At 40.5% G+C, this 25,859-nt stretch overlaps 1 protein-coding gene across 6 annotated transcripts in view; it reads right to left on the reverse strand.

Annotated features, from left to right (window-relative positions):
- Positions 1-25,859, reverse strand: part of MAST4 (microtubule associated serine/threonine kinase family member 4) — a 924,748-nt gene that overhangs the window by 193,029 nt on the left and 705,860 nt on the right. For all 6 annotated transcript variants that reach the window (XM_033929923.1, XM_033929917.1, XM_033929952.1 and 3 more), the window contains one exon: positions 8,722-8,810. In XM_033929923.1, the coding sequence (XP_033785814.1) occupies positions 8,722-8,810 (89 nt within the window). The remainder of the gene's footprint in view (positions 1-8,721; positions 8,811-25,859) is intronic.

The raw sequence follows: 25,859 nt of genomic DNA on the forward strand, positions 1-25,859 counted from the left end.
TGTCCACCGTCCTGGGTCTTCCTCCTTCTGCACGCAGTCCGTGGTCGCTTCCTGGATCCCCATAGCGACTGGAATACTGGTCTTGATTGTAGACTTCGCGCTTCTTGTCCTCCCTGCCATTGCTGAGTTGTAATTGAGGTCTGCCTGTACAGGGCCATGGTGAGATCTCATCTGGAGTACTGTGTGCAATTCTGGAGGCCACATTACAGTAAAGATGTGCGCAGAATTGAATCGGTTCAACGGACGGCCACCAGGATGATCTCGGGGCTCAAGGGTCTCTCGTACGAAGAGAGACTGAACAAATTGCAGCTCTACACTCTTGAGGAACGCAGGGAGAGGGGAGACATGATCGAAACATTTAAGTACCTCACGGGACGTGTCGAAGTGGAAGATGATATTTTCTTTCTCAAGGGACCCTCGGCCACAAGAGGGCACCCCCTCAAACTCAGGGGCGGAAAATTTCATGGCGACACCAGAAAGTATTTCTTCACAGAGAGAGTGGTTGATCATTGGAACAAGCTTCCAGTGCAGGTGATCGAGGCAGACAGCGTGCCAGACTTTAAGAATAAATGGGATACCCATGTGGGATCCCTACGAGGGTCAAGATAAGGAAATTGGGTCATTAGGGCATAGACAGGGGGTGGGTAAGCAGAGTGGGCAGACTTGATGGGCTGTAGCCCTTTTCTGCCGTCATCTTCTATGTTTCTATGTTTCTATGCTGCCAGGAAGGAAAGAGCCTTGCTGCCGCTGATTTACACCAGGGACCCATTCGGGCTTTCTCTCTGCCACCGGAGTCCTTGCTTCTGATGTAACTTCCGGTTTTTCAAAAGCGGCGGTACCGTTTGCAATTTACTACCTGCTGCTACTCTGGGCATCTTCTCTCCATTTGGCCACCCAAGCGGAAACATGAAGTTTTCACTGATGGTGGGCCGCAGAGGAGAGAAGACGCAAGGAGTAGTGGCAGGAGTGGATCGCTAGCGCCACTGGCAGACCTCTTCCCAGATGCATCCCTCCTGCTGGACTCTCTTTGGGAAAGGTGCAGGGGGCTTAGGAGTGCCATAAAAAAATAAATAAAATGGAGGGAGAGGGGAGATGAGGAGTTAGTGGACTGGAGGAGAGATGGGGAGAAGATAGATGGGAGAAATGAACTTGGTGGAGGGGGGAGATGGACTTGGGGGAGATCATGGAGAGGGAAGATGGGGAAGGATAGAAGAAATAAGGATCTAAAAACAGGAGAGGGAGAGAGATGGTGGACAATGGGATATACGGAGGGAAGGAACAGAAAGGGAGAGAAGTTGGACACACAAGGGATGGTGTGGAGGGGGGATAGGAGGGTAGTTGGGAAGAGAAAGGGAGACATGGTGGACCCTGGTGTGGTGGGGAAGGAGAGAGAGATGAAGGATGAAAGGGTAATTCAGAAAAGGTGGATCTGTGGATGGAGACGAAAAAAAGGAAAGATGCCATACCTCCGGGGGAGGGAAGGGAAATGGAAGGGGAGGACAGAGATAGAAGATGGATGGTTAGCACGGAGAAAGAAGAAAGAAGGAGACTCTGGTAAGCAAGTTATCAGAAGACAACCGGAGCCAGGGACCGATAAGATCTGAATAATGATTAGACAACAAAAGGTAAAAAAATAATTTTATTTTCTATTTTGTGGTGTTAGACCACGAAAGTGAGCTAGGATTTATGAGAGAGAGAAAAAGTCTTTTTTGTTTGTTTATTTTGTTTACACCACAGCGCCAGTGTGGGTAGGAGAGGGCAAAGTGGGTGAAGAGGCTATAAAAGGGATGAAGAAGCTATAAAATAAACCCACCAGGATATTTGAAAAAAACATCCACTTGGCCAGGAAAATCAAATCAAATCAATAGGCTGAATTGAATCGATTTTTTCCCCCTGAATGGTGTAGCACTAATGTGTGGGGAGTGCTAGTTCAGGAACATACAAGAGATGAAGCAATACTAGACCTAGTTCTTAGTGGAGTGAATGAACTGGTGCAGAAGGTAATGAAGCTGGGTCCACTTGATAATAGTGATCATAACATGATCAGATTTGATATAATCTCTGGAGTAAATACACACAAGAAATCCAAGACAAGGAGACTATGATTAAATGAGGGGATTGGTAAAAAAGAAACAGAGGAGCAGCTGCAAAGGTCAAAAACTTTATATAAGGCATGGATGTTATTCAGAAATAGCACCCCGGAAGCCCAGACAAGATATATTCCATGTATTAAAAAAGGAGGTGGAAGACCAAACAGCAGCTGATATGGTTAACATGTGAGGTGAAGGAAGTTATTAGAACTAAAAGAAAATCCTTCAGAAAGTAGAAGAAGGATCTGACTGAAAATGAAACAGCATTAGGAATGGCAAATCAAACGCAAGATGCTGATAAGGAAGGCAAAGAGAGCCCTTGAAAAGAAGATTGTGCTGTAGACAAAAACAGAGAGTAAAAACTTTTTTAAGTATATTAAAAGCAAGAAGTGGGGAAAAGAATCAGTTGGACTGCTAGATGACCAAGGGGAAAAAGGGATGCTCAGGAAAGATAAGGCCAGGGTGGAGTGATTAAATGAATTCTTTGGTTTGATCTTTGTCAAAGAAGTTGTGGGGGAGATACCGGTGCCAGAAATTGTATTTAGTGCTGATGAGTCAAGACAAACTGAAACAAATTGCCATAACACTGGAAAGTTTCATAATTAAAGAGTAGCAAGGGGCTCATTTCCAAAAAAGAAAGACATCCAAAAAGTGGCATATACTGGCACTTTCACGTTTTTCTCACCAAAACATACAAGTGCCGGTTAGCGCCCAAAAAAGGGATCTGGGTGTCATTGTAGACAATACGATGAAACCTGCCGCTCGATGTGTGGCAGCGGTGGCCAAAAAAAGCAAAGATGCTAGGAATTATTGAAGAAGAGATGGTTAACTAGACTAAAGATATTATAATGCCTCTGTAACTTCAAGTCTATACAAGGCAATGAAAGTAAACACAATATTATCCGAGTCTGTTCCATTTGACATAGAAAGATATATGTTCTTCCTCTAATAATGCAACTACCGGTGAGCCAGGAAATTGTTAACAGGCTGCAACATTTCTAAACTGTTTCATCCCCCTTGTTCTCACATACAAGGATAGTCATCATTTGTAGAGTGCTATTTATATGGATGGAGACTTTATACATTCAGTCACTTGCTATGTATCTAATAAATCCCTTGTTGTGACTTGTCTTTTAAAATTGGTTCAATCGCTGATGCCTATATATAATAGGAAGGGATAACTTAATTAATGTAGTCAAAAGCCTTAAATATACGCAGTAATTAACTACTCCATCAATCTGACTCTATGAAAAGCAAAGCTCTGTTCCAAACTTTCAAACTAATATTGCATAGTTGCACAATGTTAACACTCCATAGTGCCATACTGTTTCCAGCTATGATCTTTTGTCTCCATACCATGACTAAGCTAAAGCAGCTCTTTACCCTCAGTTGGTAGAAGAATCTTATATTTAGCCAGTTTGCCCATATTCACCCCTTATTGCTATACCCTGTTATACCAACCAGCTACTTATTGCTTTTCTTCCTTTTCCCACTGTCCCATGCTCCCCCTTCTTCCTCCCTGAAGTTCCCCTTCATTCTATTCTCACTTTTATCCTCTAATTGTTTTTGTAAGGTGTTCTGCTATACTTTGGCTTTAAGAACTGTTCTTCAAAATTACTTCTTATCATTCTGTAGACTACTAGAAATGTGCACTAGCATTTTAAACCAAAAAATCTAATCTGATTCCTCAAAAGACTAAAAAGACTGGAAACTAAAGTAATTGGCATGCATTAGGTATAAAAATTGATGCATTGGCAGTGCAAAGCCTGTGTAGTAACTGTTGGGGATGTGCATGTGCCCTGCATATACTACAGAGATCGGTTATTTGCTGCATGGCAAATACAGTGGTAAATAGGCACATAGGTGGTAAGTGCCCATCAAGTCTGCCCACTCTGCTTACCCACCCCCTGTCTATGCCCTAATGACCCAATTTCCTTATCTTGACCCTCGTAGGGATCCCACATGGGTATCCCATTTATTCTTAAAATCTGGCACGCTGTCTGCCTCGATCACCTGCGCTGGAAGCTTGTTCCAATGATCAACCACTCTCTCTGTGAAGAAATACTTTCTGGTGTTGCCATGAAATTTTCTGCCCCTGAGTTTGAGCGGGTGCCCTCTTGTGGCCGAGGGTCCCTTGAGAAAGAAAATATCATCTTCCACTTCGACACGTCCCGTGAGGTACTTAAATGTTTCGATCATGTCTCCCCTCTCCCTATGTTCCTCGAGAGTGTAGAGCTGCAATTTGTTGCACAAATTTATACCTGCTCTGCAGATGTGTACTAGATGCATATATTTTCATGCGCAGACTGGATTGGCCATATGGTCTTTTTCTTTGTTTCTGTTTCCACTGTTATTTATATATTATAAACTGTTTTGGGTGAATCTCTTCATGAAAAGGCAGTTAATACTTCACAATACCCATAAAACAACGAGTGCAATACAAGGTGTTATCATTAGTGCACTAGGTGTTAAATGGGATTGCCCCTGTCTGGTTTCTAACACTGTGGGAGGTTTACAAACCTGGAAGAGACTTGAGATCGGTTGGAGCCATGAAATTAATAGCAAACATGGAAAGGGGAGTATGTTATGTGGCCACAAAATCTAAAATGTTTTCAGTGGCCGGAGTGACCTTATGGAATGCTTTGATTGAACAATTAAGGCTATGTACGGACTGCCCTAAATTCAAGAAATTACTAACAAATCAATTGTTCGTTAACACTTATATGTAGAGGTCACAGTAAGTTCCATTTGTTCCAATTTTTGGAAACATTTTTATGCAGGATAAATAATGCATGTTGTATGTGGACAAGATCTTAAATGTAGATAAGGGTGGTTGGATCTCACTTTAATTTTATTCATGTTTGTTACTTGGAAACCGCTTAAAGCTTAGGCGGTATATCAATTTTTAAAATAAATAAATAAAATAAAGTGCCAATGTACATCACAACTCCATTCCCTATTCAAACTAAGCCCTGAGAATGCCTACGGCATATTGCATAACAGTACCAACTTTTCACACATGTATATACTTGAGCAACTTTATAAGAGCCAATTTCATGCTTTTCATGTGGAAAACACTTCATAAGATTATCCCTTTAATGCCCAAATTACGTTTGTTTAATTCATTAGTCTCAAGAGGACAACATCCTATATGAATGACTAGTACTGCTACTATTATTTTTAAATTTCTAACTAGATTTCTTAGCTGTAGTATTCTTTGCCCTTTCTTTTTCCCACCTTTCTCGAGCAGCATGCCTGGGGACCCGGGCTCCTTTTCTGTCTAGAAATTGAGAGGGGAAGTCTCCTAAGAGACTGAGCCAATCAGTATTGCTGTCCTTCTCAGCAAGAGTCAAAGCTACCTTTCCTTTTCTCAGCCCTGCTGGCCCCAGGTAAGATATTTGAGTCGCACAGCTCTGTGGCTGAATCACTAAGCCATTCCAACAAGATTTCCAAAACAAAAGGAGGCATAGCCAGAAATATATTTTGAGAAACAGCATGACAACTCTTCAATTATAATGGGATTTCTTTTTAATGTCATAAATTGCATTTGTTGAACTACATGTCCATTTGTTGTACCTATTCAGGCAAAAGCATATATAATTTTACAATTAGAGAAAATGACTCATGTGCCCTTTACTTTTTGTCTGCTGTGCTCTGAAAAAGGTGCAGAACTGGGAAACTTACAGTGAATTTCACAGTCATCAGTCAACACATGTGCACCCAAAATAACTGACTTGCGCATGCTAAATGGACAAACTGTTTACCACTGCCTTGTGGTAGAGGCAAGTGAAATAGCTTCATCCTTACCATGCCGATCCCCCCTAATTCATACTGTTGGAAGGAGTTAAAAAGTGAAAATGGCAAACAGAATGCTTGGAATGATAAAGAAGGGGATCACGAACAGATCTGAGAAGGTTATCATGCCACTGTACCGGGCCATGGTGCGCCCTCACTTGGAGTACTGCATCCAGCACTGGTCACCATACATGAAGAAGGATCAAAAGGGTCCAGAAAAGAGCAACTAAGATGGTTAAGGGGCTGGAGAAGTTGCCGTACAGTGAGAGATTGGATAAACTGGGCCTCTTCTCCCTTGAAAAGAGGAGACAGAGGGGACATGATCAAAATATTCAAAATACTAAGGGAATAGAGTTAGCAGATAAAGACAGATTGTTCACCCTCTCCAAGGTAGGGAGAATGAGAGGACACCCTCTAAAATTGAAAGGGGGTAGATTCTGTACAAACGTAAGAAAGTTCTTCTTCAACCAGAGAGTGGTAGAAAACTGGAACACTCTTCCGGAGTCTGTTATAGGGGAAAACACCCTCCAGGGATTCAAGACAAAGATGGACAAGTTCCTGCTAAACTTTAACATACGAAGGTGAGGCTGGACTCATTTAGAGCACTGGTCTTTGACCTGGGGGCCGCTGCGTGGGCGGACTGCTGGACGCAATGGACCACTGGTCTGACCCAGCAGCGGCAATTCTTATGTTCTTATGTGGTAGGAGTGGAAAACCATATTGGAGAGTGCTTTAAGATTTTCAAATATGCTTCAGGTGCTGAAAGGTAAGAGTACTCTGTTGATTAAACATCTCTATTTTGCCAACACCATGAAACACAGCATCGGCCTAGATGTGAACCAGGATGTTGGCCCTTAAGTGATGGTGGTGGGGACCCTGTGGCATCCCTGACAGAGGATACTGAGCCAATGGTGCTGGGAGCAGATGAAGCATTGAAGGTCATACTCTGTGAGTTGAGAAACACCAAATCAGAGATTGCAGATCTTGTTATTGCCAAACTGGAAAGCACACTAGAAGTGCTGCAAGACAAATTAGAGCAAGAGGGAGGCTAGCTGCACATGTTAGAAATACAGTAAGATAAAAAATGGCGAGGCAATGGGAACACTGCAAATGCAAGTTAGGGAGGAACCTAAAATTAGATGGGCTCGACTTCAGTGTACTAAGCTCAGGCTGGATTGGGAGTCCCTAAATTTAAAACAGTACTATAAGGCAGCAGTTCTAAGAGCAATAAGAAAGCATTATCTAGAAAACAGATCTGTGCACTGGGTTCAGATTGAATAAGAGTGCTTGCCACCATTCCATATTTGAACTGGATAAGGATATATATGAAAGTTCTGAAAAGGGAGAACAAGTTCTTTGAATATCTGTTTTTAACTCCAAGTTTCCAAGTTTATTGAGAATTTGATATACCACCTTATCATATATTTCAAGGTGATTTTACAATAAAAACAAGGCTAATGCAAATAGCCAAACAAAAGCGGAACAGACAGTTCATAAGACAGATACTTACAGGTACAAAAGGAAAACGGGAGAACAACAATATAATTTTATAGGAAAGAGAAGAGAACTGGAAAAAACAAGGGGGCAGGGTAACAATGTGCAAGTCCAGCAGAAATGGACTAAAAAGGTTTAAAAAATCCTTAGAAGGACAGTTAAACTTGGAAAGCATATTTACAAAGGAATGTTTTAAGAGAAGATTTAAATTTCTCCAGGGTTGTTGTCTCTCTTAATGAGTTTGGGGCTGAATTCCAAAGGGCGGAAGCAACCACAAAAAAGATAGGGTTTCTCATGGTCTGGAAAGGGGCAAAGGCTGCTTTGGTGATAAGGGGGATGATGCACCCTTTTAGTTTAAGGACTTCCTGGCACACTAGATTAATACCCCCTTTTATTAAACTGTGCTAGCAGTTTTTAGCGCGGGGAGCCGCGCTGAATACCCTACGCTACTCCCGACGCTCATAGAGTTCCTATGAGTGTCAGGAGCAACGCAAGGCATTCAGGGTGGCTCCCGGCGCTAAAAACTGCTAGCACAGTTTAATAAAAGGAGGCTTAAGTGAAATTGGTTTCTCTCGCTGGAAAGATTTATTTAGGGAAGGATCCATATTAGTTCTTATCTTGATAATATCTTTTCCAGTAGATTGGGATGGTATGCTGCATGATCGGGTTGCCCATTCCTGCTCATAAGCATTCTGCAGATGTCAATCACAGCTTTTCAGCTTCTCTTCTTTCTCCCCAATCTCTGCTGCCTCTTCAGTTCGTACTAAAGCAGGTGACAGTCCTACAGAAGAAAACAGGAGATGGAGGGGTATAGGAACTCCCCAAAACCAAGTGTCTGATCGGCTCTGATGAATTTAAAACAATCACTGAATGAACAGACTTTAAACTTATGTTTACCACATTATATACTTACTTGCCTATGTCTATTAAAATAGTTTGGTTTGGTTATGTTGTTACCTGTGCTAAAAAGTCAATAAAATGTGATTGAGCAAAAAAAAAAAAAAAAAAAACCAAAACCCAAACAGAATTGTTAACCCTGCTAAAGCTTACCAGAAACCAGTTAGTATAAAAAATAGATTATTTTAGCTCACCTAGGGGTCCCTTTATTAAAGCGCACTAAAGATTAGCATGCACTAAATGCTAAGGTGCCCATAGAATATAATGGATACCTTAGCATTTAGTGAGCACTAAATTGGTTAGCAAGCCTTAATAAAAGGATCCCCTAAATAACTAAAAATATATTGAACCACCTAAAAAAGGTCTGGTTACCAAAAACAGGCCTCCTTTCTTAACACAATTAATGGAGAATAGTTCATTTACTTTGCAAATTTAGATAACATACCTGTATGAGCTGAAAGAGGAGAATGGGGCCGAGGAAGTGCTGGAGACTGGCTGTTGCCTATCAAACTTTTTCGGTTACTTGTCCGGCAACTGTAAAACAGAAAAAGAAATGACAGTCAATAAAGGAAATAGAGGAAAAGAAAATAAATGAAAATTTTACATCAAGCCAGTGTTTATAGTTCTAGGTTAAAAAATGACCACACTTTTACCTGATCTCTTTCCCATTAACAAGACAGACTACTTGTTCATATAGCTAAAAATCTATACTCAGTACATATATATTCACACACAGGGCTGTGGAATTGTTACACCAAACTTTTGACTTCAACATTTTTACTGTCCAAACACATCTCCTACTGTGTAGAGTAAATCTAACATGCCAAAGAGAAAGTTGATTATAGAAACATAGGATATTTATTTCTGTACAAAATTAGGACTAATAGACCACAAAATATATTTATTTGAAGTACGAACAAAGAGCCTGAACAGAAAAAAAAAAATGCAGACAAATGAGAATATGCAAAACACGGTTGTAAGGTCTTTTTTTGTTTGTTTGTTTTTTTTAAAGCTGGAGTCAGAGATGGTGAATTTATACCGGCTCTACCCAAAATTGACTCCAGCTCAACAGCCATGGACACACGTACCAAAATAAAATGAAGACAGGGACTTATACAATTTATCACAATATGCTAATTAAAAGGCTAATTTACAAAACCAGCTTTCTGTGTTCATGTCAACTGAACATAAAATTTCTACCAATATATCCCCCCTTTTACAAAACCATAGTGTGTTTTTCAGTGCTGGCTGCGGTGATAACAGTACCAACACTCATTGATGGAACTAAAAACTGAGCTACGATTTTATAAAAGGGGAGGGGTTATATGCATTAATCTTCATCCTTAAGTTCAAGATATCACCTCTAAAGCACTTTTATTCTGAAAATAAGCTAGTTGATAATTTCAGTTGAAAACCCAAAGCTACCTCTGTTTTCACTCAACTGGATGGAGAAAATAAAACAAATACAGACCAGGAGTAAACAAAGATAGAGAAACAAATGGATTTAAAGAAAAGGAGCTAATCACTAAACCAAACTGACAGCAACTGGTTAGACATTTCCTAGTGTTTGCCATAAACTTGTAAAGTATTAATTTTATGCTTAAGTACAGGTACAAGATCCTTTATCTGAAATTCTGAAAAGCAAAATTTGATGTGAACCAGAAGTAGGTAATTTCCCTGATGTGACATGCTGAACCCAATGCAAATGCATGTGTTTGTCCTCCCTCCCTCCTAAAACCAGGTCTAAATCACAAGAAGGTATCCAAAGTGACAGATCCCCCCCACACACACACACAGCCCCAGTGATCACTGACCCCCCCATAAAAATCATAACAACAACTTTACATATCTGCCTCCAGAACATCAGCACCTGACAGCCTGGCATCGGAAAGCCTAGTAGAGCTGCACGGAGGTGGCTTAAGTGGTCTTGGGGGTGGGTTAGTGAATCAGGAGGACCCAGGCCCATAAACCACTCTAATTACTGCATTCATGGTGAAAAATGTGCAGCTCCCCAAAACCCTTTTGTACTGCCATATAAGTGGCTCCTGCAGCCATAAGGGCTACTGGTTCAACGGGTTCCTACGGAACAGATCTTACAGGGTATTTAAAAACGATTCCCTCTCCTACTCCTGGGAAAACTCCTGCGGTGTGCCACAAGGCTCCCCCCTGTCCCCCACCCTGTTCAATATCTACCTCACCTCCCTAGGAAACCTCCTGCAAAGCCTCAAGCTAAAATTCTTTATCTATGCAGACGACATTACCATAGTCATCCCTCTAACCAATTTCACTCAAGAACTCCTTAACTCCCTCACAAGCATACTTAGTCAGATAGAACTCTGGATGCAATCCTACAGACTAAAATTAAACCCAGACTAAACCAAATTCTTCCTAGCAACCCCCAAAGACAAAATCAAAGACACCACAATCCAAATAAAAGGATCCACATTCCCCCTCGAACAAACCTTAAAAGTACTGGGTGTAACACTGGACAAACATCTCTCCCTCGAGAAACACACTGATATCACAGTCAGGAAAAGTATCTCGACACTTTGGAAACTCCGCACCATAAAAAAATACTTCGACGACTCTTCTTTCCGCCTCTTAGTACAATCCTCCATCCTTAGCATACTGGACTACTGCAACATCATCTACCTGAGCTCCACAAATAAAACAATCAGGAGACTAAAGATGATCCAGAACACCGCTGTCCGCCTCATATTTGACCTGAAAAAAATGGGACCATATCACCCCTTTCTACCACAAACTCCACTGGCTCCCACTAGAATCCAGAATCATATTCAAATTCGCCTGTTTTTGCTACAAAACAATATTTGGTTTATCCCCAAGCTACATCACCCCTCACTTCACCCTTAACCACAACTATAAAAATTCCCGAAAAATTAAACTCTTCGCCTTCCCCTCCCTAAAACTATGCCACTCAAAAAAATTCCTTGACAAAACCTACGCCTTCCAAGCCGCCAAACTAAACCCTTGGCTAGCCCAAATGGTCCTCCAGGCCTACAACTACCTCGACTTTAGAAAATCACTCAAAACTCACCTATTCCAAGACCAAGACCCTTAATGCCCCTTTTCTACCCTCCTCCTCCCCCCGTCCTGATCTACTCCCCTCCCCCTTCTCCCTCCTCCCCCCCCACTTCGTTCCTTGCTGTTTGCAACTCTATGATCAATTTAATATGCAACCACTTGTAACTACTCTCGCCTTGCTGTTTGCAACTCTATGATCAATTTGATATGTAACCACTTGTAATCTCTGTTTAACTAATGTGAACCGTCTAGAACTCTTCGGGGTATGGCGGTATACAAAAATAAAGTTATTATTATTATTATTATTACTGGAGTGGTAGATAGGTGGGTCTAGTAGATTCTGGGGGTGTTTTGGGGGCTCACCATGACCTATAAGGGAGCTGTAGTGAGATGTTTATGTGGGACCTTTTTTGTGAAATTCACAGCAGTGCCCTGTAAGGTACCCCACTACTCTGATGCCATGTCTGGGTGTCCAGTCCATAACTTTTCTGGCCCCTCCCACACCCAAAAGGTCTTTTTCTAGGCGTTTGTGACTTGGATTAATTTTTGGACAACTGAGCGCAAGGCGGAAACTTAACTTTACTGGAAACTTAACTTTTCCCCTCTTTTTTAGGGAAAAAGTAAAGTTTTCAGTATAATGTGGGGGGTTACAACTCCCCAAACCCCCCACAACGCTGGCGCAATCTCTGTTAAGTAAAGTGGGGGGATTCTCCCCCCATACCCCACGTTGGAGCCCTTTAAAATACTGTTTTTCTTCGGCACGCTTCCGCCTTGCGCTCAGTTGTCTGCGCGCCTTTGTCATCGCGCGCTTTTGACTTATCACCATGATGAAAGTACAAGTTTGCAATTATTATAGATCTTTTCTGATTATTTCAAATGCAAGTATAGTGATATGGCTGCTTTAATTCAGAATAAAGTTGTGATAAACTAGCTAGACTCCATTAACACTTCTATTTTATGGGTCAGTCAAGAAAATGTACTCCTAATTTTGCCTCAGTATCATTGAGTGGCTCTTGTAATTTTTATGCTTTGCTTTCATTAGTATGCCTGTTTCTAAAGTAATGAGCTTCAAATGCTATAGTTACTGGACAAGGAGCCTTGAGATGAACATAAAAAAATTAATCAAACAACTGCTAAACATAACGGAATGCACAACAGGAAAGTCAACACAAATCGGACTCACTTCCATAGCATAAAATGTTAAACAAAACAAGAAAGCTTAATTTTCAGAAGAATATAATTTATATCAGATGACTAGCCCAAAGATGCTAGCTGATGCGATAGAGCCTATTTCAAGTTCTTTTTCAAGCACTTCTCTTTGTAGATGTGACTCAGCCACTAATTGGGACCTCTACTATTCAAAAGAATTTAGAGCACCCAATTCTGTTGTGTTAGTTAAGAGGAAGATGGATATAAATAAATGTGGCCTTTCCACATGAGTGTGAAAGGGAAATAACGTGTTCTCCCCATTAGGGAGATGGATGGAGTTTGAAGCCACCAAGAGGGTAATTCTCTACAGGATACCTACAGTATGAGCGCTGAGTGCAAATTTCATAATAGAAATTAAACTTGTAATTGTCATTAAAGAATACTAACGTACCGTAAGTCTGCCTTTATGTGTGTAACTTTAAGCCCAATAATTTACACTATCTTTGGGACATTGCTGAAACAAGGCTGCCCTGTGAACTTCTAAAAGCTAAGTTACCATTTCATATTCTGCTCTTTTCACTGGTTTTCAGCATTATATCTGCTTAATTTCTCTTCTCCTCCCTGTTTCTTACTAAAAAAAAAATATAAAAAAGCACAAAAAAATCCTTCTCTTTCCTCTGTTAAATCTTATATTCTTCTTCCTGCAGTTTTGTTTAAAATACTGTGTTTTAGGTGGTATAGAGCCTATATTTCTGGTGTCTGTGGCTCAGGGGGACTAAAGTAGGGAAAATCCTGTTATAAATCCTGTGTTTTAGGGTAGCACTGATAGAACCTGCGTTTTTGTTTAAAATACTGTGTTTTAGGTGGTATAGAGCCTATATTTCTGGTGTCTGTGGCTCAGGGGGACTAAAGTAGGGAAAATCCTGTTATAAATCCTGTGTTTTAGGGTAGCACTGATAGAACCTGCGTTTTTGTTTAAAATACTGTGTTTTAGGTGGTATAGAGCTGATATTTCTGGTGCCTGTGGCTCAGGGTGACTAAAGTAGGGAAAATCCTGTTATAAATCCTGTGTTTTAGGGTAGCACTGATAGAACCTGCATTTTTGTTTAAAATACTGTGTTTTAGGTGGTATAGAGCCTATATTTCTGTCTTACCAGTATTCAGCCATTGTTTTCTGCTGATTAGGTGGAGAAGGGAGGGGTTCTGTTTTACTTCTAAGGTTAATTGCATTATCTTTGGGACATTGCTGAAACAAGGCTGCCCTGTGAACTTCTAAAAGCTAAGTTACCATTTCATATTCTGCTCTTTTCACTGGTTTTCAGCATTATATCTGCTTAATTTCTCTTCTCCTCCCTGTTTCTTACTAAAAAAAAAATATAAAAAAGCACAAAAAAATCCTTCTCTTTCCTCTGTTAAATCTTATTTCTTCTTCCTGCAGTTTTGTTTAAAATACTGTGTTTTAGGTGGTATAGAGCCTATATTTCTGCCTTACTAGTAGTCTTACTTATAGTCCCACCAACCCCAGGGACCACTATTCATATATAGAGACCCATATAATCAGGACTTCACAACCAATCAAGATGACCTTTATTCTATGCAATCACTGTGGTGCTTTAATTCCAAGACATACTATTTGGAGGCTTAAGGCTTGCCCCATCTGTCTTCAACTTGCCAGTATTAAGGAGGAGCTCTGCAAACTTAAACAGGAATTGAATACAATTAAAGCAGCTTCCATCACTCCACAAAATCATACCAACTTACCACCTCTACCTCAAAGAATAAAACAGCCCAGGAATAAATGGGTCACAGTAGGCTCAGGAAGACTGCGACATGTAACACAGAAACATCCACCTTCACTAATATTACCTCTACAGAATTCCTTCGCTCCACTAGTGCACTGCGATACTCAGGAAAACAGAAGGGAGGTGGGACTGGAACCAATGAAGGAAACTCAAGAGAACAAGAGCACCCTAAGTACAAATAAAAAAGCCAAAAACAGAAAACTATTACTGTTGGGGGATTCCATCATCAGAGGCATTAACCTTGGAACACAGGGCGAGGAGTCCAAAATAGTGAAATGTCTTCCAGGATCCTCAGCTACCAGGAGTTCCAGGCAAATACTGACTATAGTTAAGGAAGAAACTAAGGATTTTAACACTGATGTTGTTATCCATCTGGGAACAAATGACCTGGCCAACAACTCCACACTTGCAGCACAGAAAGCTTTTCGGGAGCTTGGTGAGGGCGTGAAACCTTTTGTAAAGACTTTAGCTTTTTCTGAAATACCGTACTGCCTGCATATGGAAAAGGAGAGCAAAGAGTGAAAAACACAGAGGACTTTAATAGATGGCTCAGAGCCTGGTGTCATCAAGAAGGCTTCAGGTACATAGGAGGATGGGGAAATACATGGAAGGACAAGAAGCTATATTGCACTGATGGGCTACATATTACTACAGCAGGAAAAAGAAACCTTGCAGAGAAATTTAGACAATATTTTTCCAGGCATTTAAACTAGAAGGTGGGGGTGGTGTATGTACGAAGGACAATTATAAAGACCACCCCCGGCAAAAGAAAAGATGTGATAGTAGTAAAGGCTGCAACATAAGCAATATCAGCAACTCATTTCTTAGTATTGCAACGGAAAGTGAAACGACACAAAAATCCATACGAAGAAGGAGATTATCGCTGAAAAATAGCTGGAAAGCGATGACCACAAATGCTCGCAGTCTAAGCAACAAAGTTCATGATCTGCAAGCCCTGATATTAGAGGCAGATCTAGATATTGTTGCTATCACAGAGACATGGTTCAGTGAATCACATGGATGGGATGCAAACATACCGGGATATAATCTTTTTAGGAAGGACAGAGATGGTCATAAAGGTGGAGGAGTAGCTCTCTATGTAAAGATCAATATCCAAGCGACCGAAATGCAAGGGACCTGGGGAGAGGAAGAAGCGATATGGATTGCTCTGAAAAGAGAAGATGGAACTTCTATCTACGTGGGTGTAGTCTACAGACCTCCGACTCAATCGCAGCAAATTGATAAGGATATGATTGTGGATATCCAAAAGTTTGGAAGGAAAGAGGAGGTTCTGCTGTTGGGAGATTTCAACCTGCCGGATGCGGACTGGAATGTTCCGTCTGCGGAATCGGAAAGAAGTAGGGAGATTGTGGATGCCTTTCAAGAGGCTCTGCTCAGACAAATGGTGACGGAACCCACAAGGGAAAAAGCGATATTGGATCTGGTCCTCACAAATGGAGAGAGTATCTCTAATGTTCGAGTGGGTGCTCACCTGGGTAGTAGCGATCATCAAACGGTTTGGTTTGATATAACGGCTAAAGTGGAGAGCGGCCGCACGATACTTAAAGTCCTAGATTTCAAACGTACGGACTTTAATGCAATGGGTAAGTACCTGAAGAAAGAGCTGTTAGGATGGGAGGACATAAGAGAAGTGGAAAGACAGTGGTCTAAGCTGAAAGGAGCGATAAAAATGGCTACGGACCTTTATGTGAAGAAAATCAATAAAAACAAAAGAAAAAGGAAGCCGATATGGTTCTCCAACCTAGTGGCTGAGAAAATAAAGGCGAAAGAGTTGGCGTTCATGAAATATAAAAAAACCCAAGAAGAGGAGAGCAGAAAGGACTACAGGGTGAAACTGAAAGAAGCCAAGAGAGAGATACGTTTGGCGAAGGCACAGGCGGAAGAACAAATGGCTAAAAATGTAAAAAAGGGAGATAAAAATTTTTTCAGATATATTAGTGAAAGGAGGAAGATAAAAAATGGAATTGCTAGGCTAAAAGATGCTGGGAACAAATATGTGGAGAGTGATGAGGAGAAAGCAAATGTGCTAAACAAATACTTCTGTTCTGTGTTCACAGAAGAAAATCCTGGAGAAGGACCGAGATTGTCCGGCAAAGTTACACGAGAAAATGGAGTAGATTCTGCGCCGTTCACGGAGGAGGGTGTTTATGAGCAACTTGAAAAACTGAAGGTGGACAAAGCGATGGGACCAGACGGGATCCATCCCAGGATACTAAGGGAACTCAGAGAGGTTCTGGCGAGTCCTATTAAAGACTTGTTCAACAAATCTCTGGAGACGGGAGTGATTCCTGGGGATTGGAGGAGAGCGGATGTGGTCCCTATTCATAAAAGTGGTCACAGGGATGAAGCAGGAAACTACAGGCCGGTGAGCCTCACTTCAGTTGTTGGAAAAATAATGGAAGTGTTGCTGAAAGAAAGGATAGTGTATTTCCTTGAATCTAATGGGTTACAGGATCCGAGGCAACATGGCTTTACAAAAGGTAAATCGTGCCAAACGAACCTGATTGAATTTTTTGATTGGGTGACCAGAGAGCTGGATCGAGGACATATGCTAGATGTAATTTATTTGGATTTCAGCAAAGCCTTTGATACAGTTCCTCATAGGAGGCTGTTGAACAAACTTGAAGGGCTAAAGTTAGGACCCAAAGTGGTGAACTGGGTCAGAAACTGGCTGTCGGACAGACGCCAGAGGGTGGTGGTTAATGGAAGTCGCTCGAAGGAAGGAAAGGTGACTAGTGGAGTCCCTCAGGGTTCGGTGCTGGGGCCAATCCTGTTCAATATGTATGTAAGTGACATTGCTGAAGGGTTAGAAGGAAAAGTGTGCCTTTTTGCAGATGATACCAAGATTTGTAACAGAGTAGACACCGAAGAGGGAGTGGAAAATATGAAAAAGGATCTGCAAAAGTTAGAGGAATGGTCTAATGCCTGGCAACTAAAATTCAATGCAATGAAATGCAGAGTAATGCATTTGGGGATTAATAATAGGAAGGAACCGTATATGCTGGGAGGAGAGAAGCTGATATGCACGGACGGGGAGAGGGACCTCGGGGTGATAGTGTCCGAAGATCTAAAGGCGAAAAAACAGTGTGACAAGGCAGTGGCTGCTGCCAGAAGGATTCTGGGCTGTATAAAGAGAGGCGTAGTCAGTAGAAGAAAGAAGGTGTTGATGCCCCTGTACAGGTCATTGGTGAGGCCCCACTTGGAGTATTGTGTTCAGTTTTGGAGACCGTATCTGGCGAAAGACGTAAGAAGACTTGAGGCGGTCCAGAGGAGGGCGACGAAAATGATAGGAGGCTTGCACCAGAAGACATATGAGGAGAGACTGGAAGCCCTGAATATGTATACCCTAGAGGAAAGGAGAGACAGGGGAGATATGATTCAGACGTTCAAATACTTAAAGGGTATTAACGTAGAACAAAATCTTTTCCAGAGAAAGGAAAATGGTAAAACCAGAGGACATAATTTGAGGTTGAGGGGTGGTAGATTCAGGGGCAATGTTAGGAAATTCTACTTTACGGAGAGGGTGGTGGATGCCTGGAATGCGCTCCCGGGAGAGGTGGTGGAGAGTAAAACTGTGACTGAGTTCAAAGAAGCGTGGGATGAACACAGAAGATTTAGAATCAGAAAATAATATTAAAGATTGAACTAGGCCAGTTACTGGGCAGACTTGTACGGTCTGTGTCTGTGTATGGCCGTTTGGAGGAGGATGGGCAGGGGAGGGCTTCAATGGCTGGGAGGGTGTAGATGGGCTGGAGTAAGTCTTAACAGAGATTTCGGCAGTTGGAACCCAAGCACAGTACCGGGTAAAGCTTTGGATTCTCGCCCAGAAATAGCTAAGAAGAAAAAAAAAAAAAAAAATTTTTTTAAATTGAATCAGGTTGGGCAGACTGGATGGACCATTCGGGTCTTTATCTGCCGTCATCTACTATGTTACTATGTTACTAGCTCTATGGCAGGCATAAGTGCTTGGCATGCTCCTGCTCCACCCACACCCCTCCCATATCCATACACCTCTCACAAAAATAATGCACAAAAAGTGCAAATTAGTGCCAATAAACTCCAATTATTGCTATTAGTGATGGCTACAATTAATTCACATCTAATTAACTTATGTATATAACTGCTACTATTCTATAATAGACATGTAAAAATGTTCACCCAAGGTGTGTAACTTTGGGTGCAAGATTATAGAATGAGGGGGTATGTAAATATATTTTTTAAAAATGTTTTGGAGGGGAAAAAAGGTCTTTGGACTCTATTCTGCTAAGATGGTAAAATGGGACATAAGGCTTCCAGGCCTGAACTAGGCCTTGAACAAGGCAAAAGGCCAACTGGAAGGTTTTGTTTCTTTCCATTAGAGACAATAGAGATAGTTGTGATCATAATACCAGAGTGAGGGTACCAGAGTAAGGGTGGAAGCAGATGGACAGCCTGGGAATAATGCCAACAGACCTAGGACAAGTAAACCTAAAAGCTCCCTCTTGGAATTGAATAACTTGGCAGTTCTGGAATAGGCCCATAACTGTGAAGTTAGTCATCTAAGTGGAAAAGATTTTGGGCATCTAAAACTTTCTTGGCAGAGGAGGCATAGAGAATTTCCCTATACCAGTGGTTCCCAACCTTTTCTATATCCCACACCTCTAGGAAATGTTTCGACTCACTCTTTACTTATCTTGGCACCAAGACATGGAACAACCTTTGAACAAATATCAGGATGGAAACATTCTACAACAGATTCTTAAAAAAAATTACCAACTCTCTTCTTTGAAAACATACAGCTATAGACAACTAACTCAAAATACCTAGTGTCATTAAATCCTATACTCAGCACAAGTCATGTGCTGAGTATAGTCATGGAACCTCAAACCTCTCTTCCCCATTGCTCCATTCATAACTCTGTCCTCCTCAAACTGCTATAATGTAGAATATACATTCTGTTTTCCTTATATTGTAAATTGCCTTGAACCTATTTAGGCATAGTGTGACTTGGAAATATTGGATTAGATTAATGTCCATACCCTCTACAAAAGTAATATCACATTTGAAGACAAAGATGTCTAATTTCTAAATTTTAAACCACAAATTGACCACATAAATTACTGTGGGTGAAAAAAATTGAACTTAAAAAATTGAACTTCTAACTCAGTGCATACAATGCAAATATAAATTGAGAAATTAGATTCTAATATTATATTATATTATATTATATTAGATATAATATTGAACTTTTCTCTTTATTACATTTTTTTTTCTCTGCCCTCCCTCCCCCCGCTATACAGATTATGTCGGTAACTGTTTCCTCAATTTTACCTTTTACAATTATTTCTGAATAAATTTATTCAGAAATAATTGTAAAAGGTAAAATTGAGGAAACAGTTACCGACATAATCTGTATAGCGGGGGGAGGGAGGGCAGAGAAAAAAAAAATCTGTAATAAAGAGAAAAGTTCAATAGGGAGTTGATGTAACAGAGCGCTGGAGGAGCCTCGACCCTGATGAAGTAGAATTGAAATATGATCGTGTCAGGAGAGGTGCTCTTGCATTTAGCCCTAGCAGATAACAAGGTTTTTAAAAATTAAAATATAAAGTTATAAAAATAAGAATAAAATAATTGAGAAAAGGAAAATATTGATCCTATGACAAAATGGAGTTTTTGTGGTGGACACTTGCCACCACAAGCATTGAAAGAGTCTGTGAGGATCAAAAAAAATAATTAAGAAAATGTCTGGGGATTGCTTTTGTCGTTTAAGTGCACTCAGGCATAAGAACATAAGAGTTGCCATACTGGATTGGCCACTGTTGGCAAAAGAATACTGGGTTAGATGGACCATTGGTCTGACACAGTATGGCTATTCTTCTGTTCTTGTATTCTTACCCTTCTCCATTCACATGGGTGGGGCATGGGCATTCTGACCATTCCAATATGCTCTTTATAGAATACCATCAGTTGAACATGCATGGTGCACAGTTAGTCACACACATTTGCACCTACCATAGAGCAGTCATAAATGTTCAAACCTAAGCATCATTGTTGACTTACACTAGTCTCCTTGTGACCCTGGGCAAGTCACTTAATCCTCCATTGCCCCATGTACAAAATAAGTACCTGCATTTATGTAAACTGCTTTGAATGTGTAACCACAAAAAGGCAGTATGCAAAGTCCCATCTCCTTTCCTTTCCCTTTCTATAATGGATTTGGCATGCAAATTTACTCTAGTCTAGTGTTCAGATTTTCTGCAACCAACTTTTAGTGACCCTTATAGAACTGTATCCTCTGGGTATAAACGCAAGAGAGCATATATGTGGGTAGAGCAAGGGTGTGTCATAGGCATGTCTCCAAGCAGCCGATACGACTTACAGAACACAATCAGTTGTATGCATTGTACAGCATACTGATGTTTATGCACTTAAGTTTCGGTGCTCAATCAGGGAAAGGTCTGTAGACTAATCTCTGACAACTTCTTCAGTCAAGGGCTTGACCCTGGAGCAATAGGCCTAAAGGGATTCAGGCCTAAAAAGGTTTCATCCTGTTGCAGAGAAATAATGGCAAGTTCCATCGCTGCACTCTCTTATGATGATGTCACAGAACTGCCAGAGTTTTCTGTCTCCATTTGCTAACTAGGGATTAGGAAGAATAACCCACTTCCCTAGACTTGTCTAGCAGGATTATAAGGAACTTCATTTTTTTTAATGTATTAGGATAAAACAGTTTGTTATTTTATCACATAGAACTGCAATAGGATCCCTCCTTCTTCTTCTATAGATATATGCAATAGAGAATGACATGGGGACAAATTTTTCTTTGTTCCGTCCCAAAGAGTTCTTTTCCTGCCCCATTCCTGCAAGCTCCGTCTTCATCTGCACAAGCCTCAAGCACTTTAAAACCATAAGTGTCTGAGGCTCGTACGGTTAAGGCAGACCTTACAGGAATGGACAGGAACAGTGACAAAAATCACGGGGACGGGATAGGGAAATTGAGTTCCTGTGAGGATGGAGAAATATTTGTCCCCGTGTCATTCTCTAATATACACGAAGCAAGAAAAGTAAAAGGGAGGTACGAATGCTAATAGCTTGTTATCCTGCTTGCACAGCAAGGGTTTTCAATCAGTTCTTCCATCTATGGGAAGATAAATCTCATAGATGGGTCTTCTCCTGGAACTTCCAACTACAGCCTGTTATATATTCTCTCTGCCTGTCCTATATTAAGTCATTCCTCATTTTGAGATGCAAAATGCCTGAACTGCCATGCTGCTCTTGTGAGACTATGAGAACAGTGCAATTTGAAGACATTTTTATTCCGAGATGCTTTTGTCTGTTCTTAGTTCCATCTTTTTCTTTTTCCCTCATTACCTCATTTTTTTCTCTCTCTCTCCTAAATTCTCTCTTTTACTTACCCTACTTTTTCAATCTTTGCCTACCTTTTTCTCCTCTTTTCCACCCTATTCCTTATCATTTTTCTTCTTCAACTGATTCGTTTCAACTTATTTAGCCAACCGCTTTAATTAAAGCGATCCTACCCAATATGTTTTACCCTACCCTCACTATTTCCCTCTCTTCTCCAGAATATGTAACTTTCCCCCCCCCCTTCCCCTCATATCCTCACTTTCATGTTAGTCAAATTATGTCTTTAATGTTCACCCACCACATTTTATATTTTAAATTTTATCTTTTTTTTTCCTTTGTATAAATTGTATTGTGAACCGGCCAAATACTTGGTGATGGTCGGTATATTAAAAAGTTAATAAACTTGAAACTTGATACCAGTACAGTGCAACACACACAGTGCTGAAAAGTCAACAGCCCTTCTGGGTGTGGAACTGTCATTACATATCATTATTTGGAACCTTAGGGTGCTCTTGCCAAGAGCACAGCCCCACCGTAAATGAAATATAGCCTCATAGTCTGAAAACTTTCCATTCTAAAGCTAATTCCTCAATGGCACTAAGGAGACAGACTATGTGACCCTCTACACTCACTGCAGATATCCAAGACAGGAAATAGACTTCTTTCATCTCCAAATTCCCTTCTACAGATAGTCACACTCTTGGGTTTCTAGCCAATCTGAGACCTATACAATTGTGGCAAACTCAAAAGAGAGGGCCATAGCACAGATTCAGCTCTTTCACTATTCTTGCCATCTTCAATTTTGTCTGTCTTTGGAAAGAATGTAAAACCTTCATAAAAGGTTCACAGGCTCCACTACACGGATTTCAATGACATATTGATATTTTTTATTCTTAAAAGTTTACATCGAGAAATATAACCAGCTGAACAAAAATAATTCTGCTTCTGCACTTATTATGCAATGTTTTGACTGAAAGGACTTTAACAGAGACACATCTCACATACTGTGAATCACCTACCATAAATTAATAAGAGTCGCACAGCCAAGATAAATATATTCACATATCTTTAGCTGCCACAGTGTGCATCAATTTTAACAAATTATATTCTTCTTGGGGGGGGGGGGAAACATCTCCCTTGGAAAGAAACACTTCTGGTGCCACAAGATGTTTAAGAGAATATAAAGATAAGATAGATATTACAAAAATGTGTTTGGGCAGCAAAACATACAAAATGGCTTCAACTAAAGGACATATCACAGGCAACCCTACTGAAAACCATTTTCTGGGTTAGCTTAAATGATTAAATGGTATACCAGCAGAAGAATCAAACTAGTTCATATATTATATGAGCAAATTGTAATAAAGGTTAAGTGCTAACAAAAACAAACAAGCAGAGGGACTTTTTTTTTTTTCCTTTGGAAAGGTTATACTAGACAAGCTTTTCACACAAAATTTAGCACCTGTTTGGATCATTTATAATGATTGCATTACAACGTCCTTAATAATTAATGCTGGCACAATGTAATGAAGACAGATAGTGACAGCAAATCTCCATGGAAGCACTTCTTCATGGTATGCGGTTTGAAGCTCTCCGCTGCAGTTTATAGAGTGGTGAAAAGAAAATGGATGAAACTGAATGCTGAAAGGTGTCTTATGAACCCATGAAACTACCTGAAAACAAAATCAATCAGAGCAACTTCAGGTTTCTATCTGTGATGCAATATCAGAATTTCAATGCACTGTACAGCACTATAAGGTCAACTATGACAAACTAAAAGGCTCCGGGGCAAGAATAAGCAGTTACCAGCTCTAGGGAGTTAAATGGATGATTCGAAGGAACTGTAGATGACAATATTTACAAGGGAAAATGCAATCAAAGTTATGTTGATTAATTTATGTACCTTCCTTTTGTCAGACTTTGGCTATTTTCTTTATAACCTGAGTGCAGGTGGTCGAGGCACGCAGCATCCCAGACTTCAAGAACAAATGGGATACCTATGTGGGATCCCTACGAGGGTCATGCCAAGGGATAGGGTCACTAGGGTATGGACTTGAATGAGCGGGTCAGTAGAGTGACAGTATAATTACAATTATACTTTAGGGGGTCAGTAGACTTAAGAGGGTGGGTAAATAGCGTGGTCAGACTTGATGGGCTGTAGCCCTTATCTGCCGTCATCTTTCTATGTTTCTAAGTCTGACTGAATAGAGATCATAGGCTTAGGTTTGTACAACATTTTAATCCAGTTGTTTTCTACATTGGGGAGAGGAAGAGTCTTAAAAACAAAGCAGTTTGTGCAGAACATTTCTGGGGAAGGACAAGTGGGAGTATGACTGGAGAACAGAATATGGCTACAACCAAACTCCTTATTTTTCCACCTAAACCCCCCTCCCCCCATTCTCTATTTCTGTGGATAACTCTCATCCTCCCTGCCTTGTCAGCTAGCAACCTCAGGGTAATCTTTGACTTCTCTTTCTCCTTTTCCACTCAGATCCAACAATCTGCTAAAACCTGTCGCTTCATCCTCTATAATTATTACCAAAATCCAACCTCTCCTCTCCAAGCACATTATAAACCCCTTATCCACGCTCTCATCACCTCTCACTTAAGATTACTTCAATGTATTTCTCTCAGGTCTTCTGCTCAACCATCTCTCTCAGCTTCAATCCGTTCAAAATGCTGCTGCACAACTCATATTCTGCGAGATCCACCACGCTCACATTACCCCTCTCCTCAAGTCACTTCATTGGCTCCCCATCCATTCCTGTGCTCCCTACCGTGAACTCCGTTTATTAGGTAAGTCCCTCTTATCTGTACCCTTCTCCACCACCGCCATCTCCAAATTCCATCCCTTCTTTCTTGTCATGCCGTATGCTTGGAACAGGCTGACAAGAATCAATATGTCATATTCTATTTCTAGAAGTATTCAAAATTCAAGCTAAAAGCCTACTTTTTGAAGCTGCTTCCAACTCTTAACATTTATTTATACATTTTTCAATATATATACAAAAGATTAAACATAAAAGAAACATAGCAATATTTATTTAAAATACTTAAAAAGAATTTGAAAGGGTGGCAATTTTTGAGTGATTTGGAGTTTATAGAAGCAGTGATGCAATATTTTAGTGATCAGATATTAGATTATTTCTTAGAAGGTTTATAGAAACTTTAGACACGACATGCCAAGCGTGTTGAACTTAGAGATGAATATGTAGAGTAACTTGTAAATTTCATGGCTCCACATCATTCTCTTTTTGGTTGGGCTGAGAGCTTTTCAGCATCCCCCTTGTAGGACCTAGCATCACTGTTAGTAAAAGAGCCATAATAATAATAATAATTTATTCTTATATACCACCAGCCCAGAAATGGCTCTAGGCGGTTCACAACAAGTAGAGCTGAGCATAATGTGTGGTAGCTGCACTAGACAGGCTAAATTAATAGTACACTTCAATAAACCCAGCCTAGTATTTTAGGAATCAAGAAAAGTACAAATCAAGGGCAAAAATAAACTTCTATTTCCAAACTGGTAGAGCCATGTATTTTTTTATTTATTCAATTTTCTATACAGTTTGCCCAAGGGAGCTCAGAACGATTTACATGAATTTATTCAGATACTGTAGCATTTTTCCCTGTCTGTGCATAGCTGGTTTTAAAAACGGTTTGGACAAGTTCCTAGAGGAAAAGTCCATAGTCTGTTATTGACAAAGACAGGGAGGGGAGGGAAGCCACTGCTTGCCCTTGATTGGTAGCATGGAATATTGCAACTCCTTGGGTTTTGGCCAGGTACATGTTACCTGGATTGGCCACCATGAGGCTATTCTTATGTTCTTAATCTATCTAATGTACTTGAGGCAAAGGGGGGAAGTAAGTGACTTGGCCATGGTCACAAAGAGAAGTGTGGGTTTGAACCCACCACCTCAGGGTACTGAGGCTGTAACTTTAACCACTGTGCCATACTCTCCTCAAAAAACACAAAAATGATCACAACATAAATCGTATTTGTTCATCAAGCCAAGAAATGGATATATAGAATGACTCAAGCCTACACAGAAAATAACAAAAACAGTTATTCAGACAGACACTCTTTATAACTATCCTTCAATAATTGAGTCATTTGAACAAACAGTAGAACCACCAGGTGTAATTGCTATTTGATGCTTATATGATTCCAAAAAGCTAGATGACTGTTCCGGTCAAAAACACAAAAGATTTTGCTCAAAGA

Source organism: Geotrypetes seraphini, chromosome 1 (genome assembly GCF_902459505.1).
Source record: "Geotrypetes seraphini chromosome 1, aGeoSer1.1, whole genome shotgun sequence".
NCBI classification, from domain to species: Eukaryota; Metazoa; Chordata; class Amphibia; order Gymnophiona; family Dermophiidae; genus Geotrypetes; species Geotrypetes seraphini.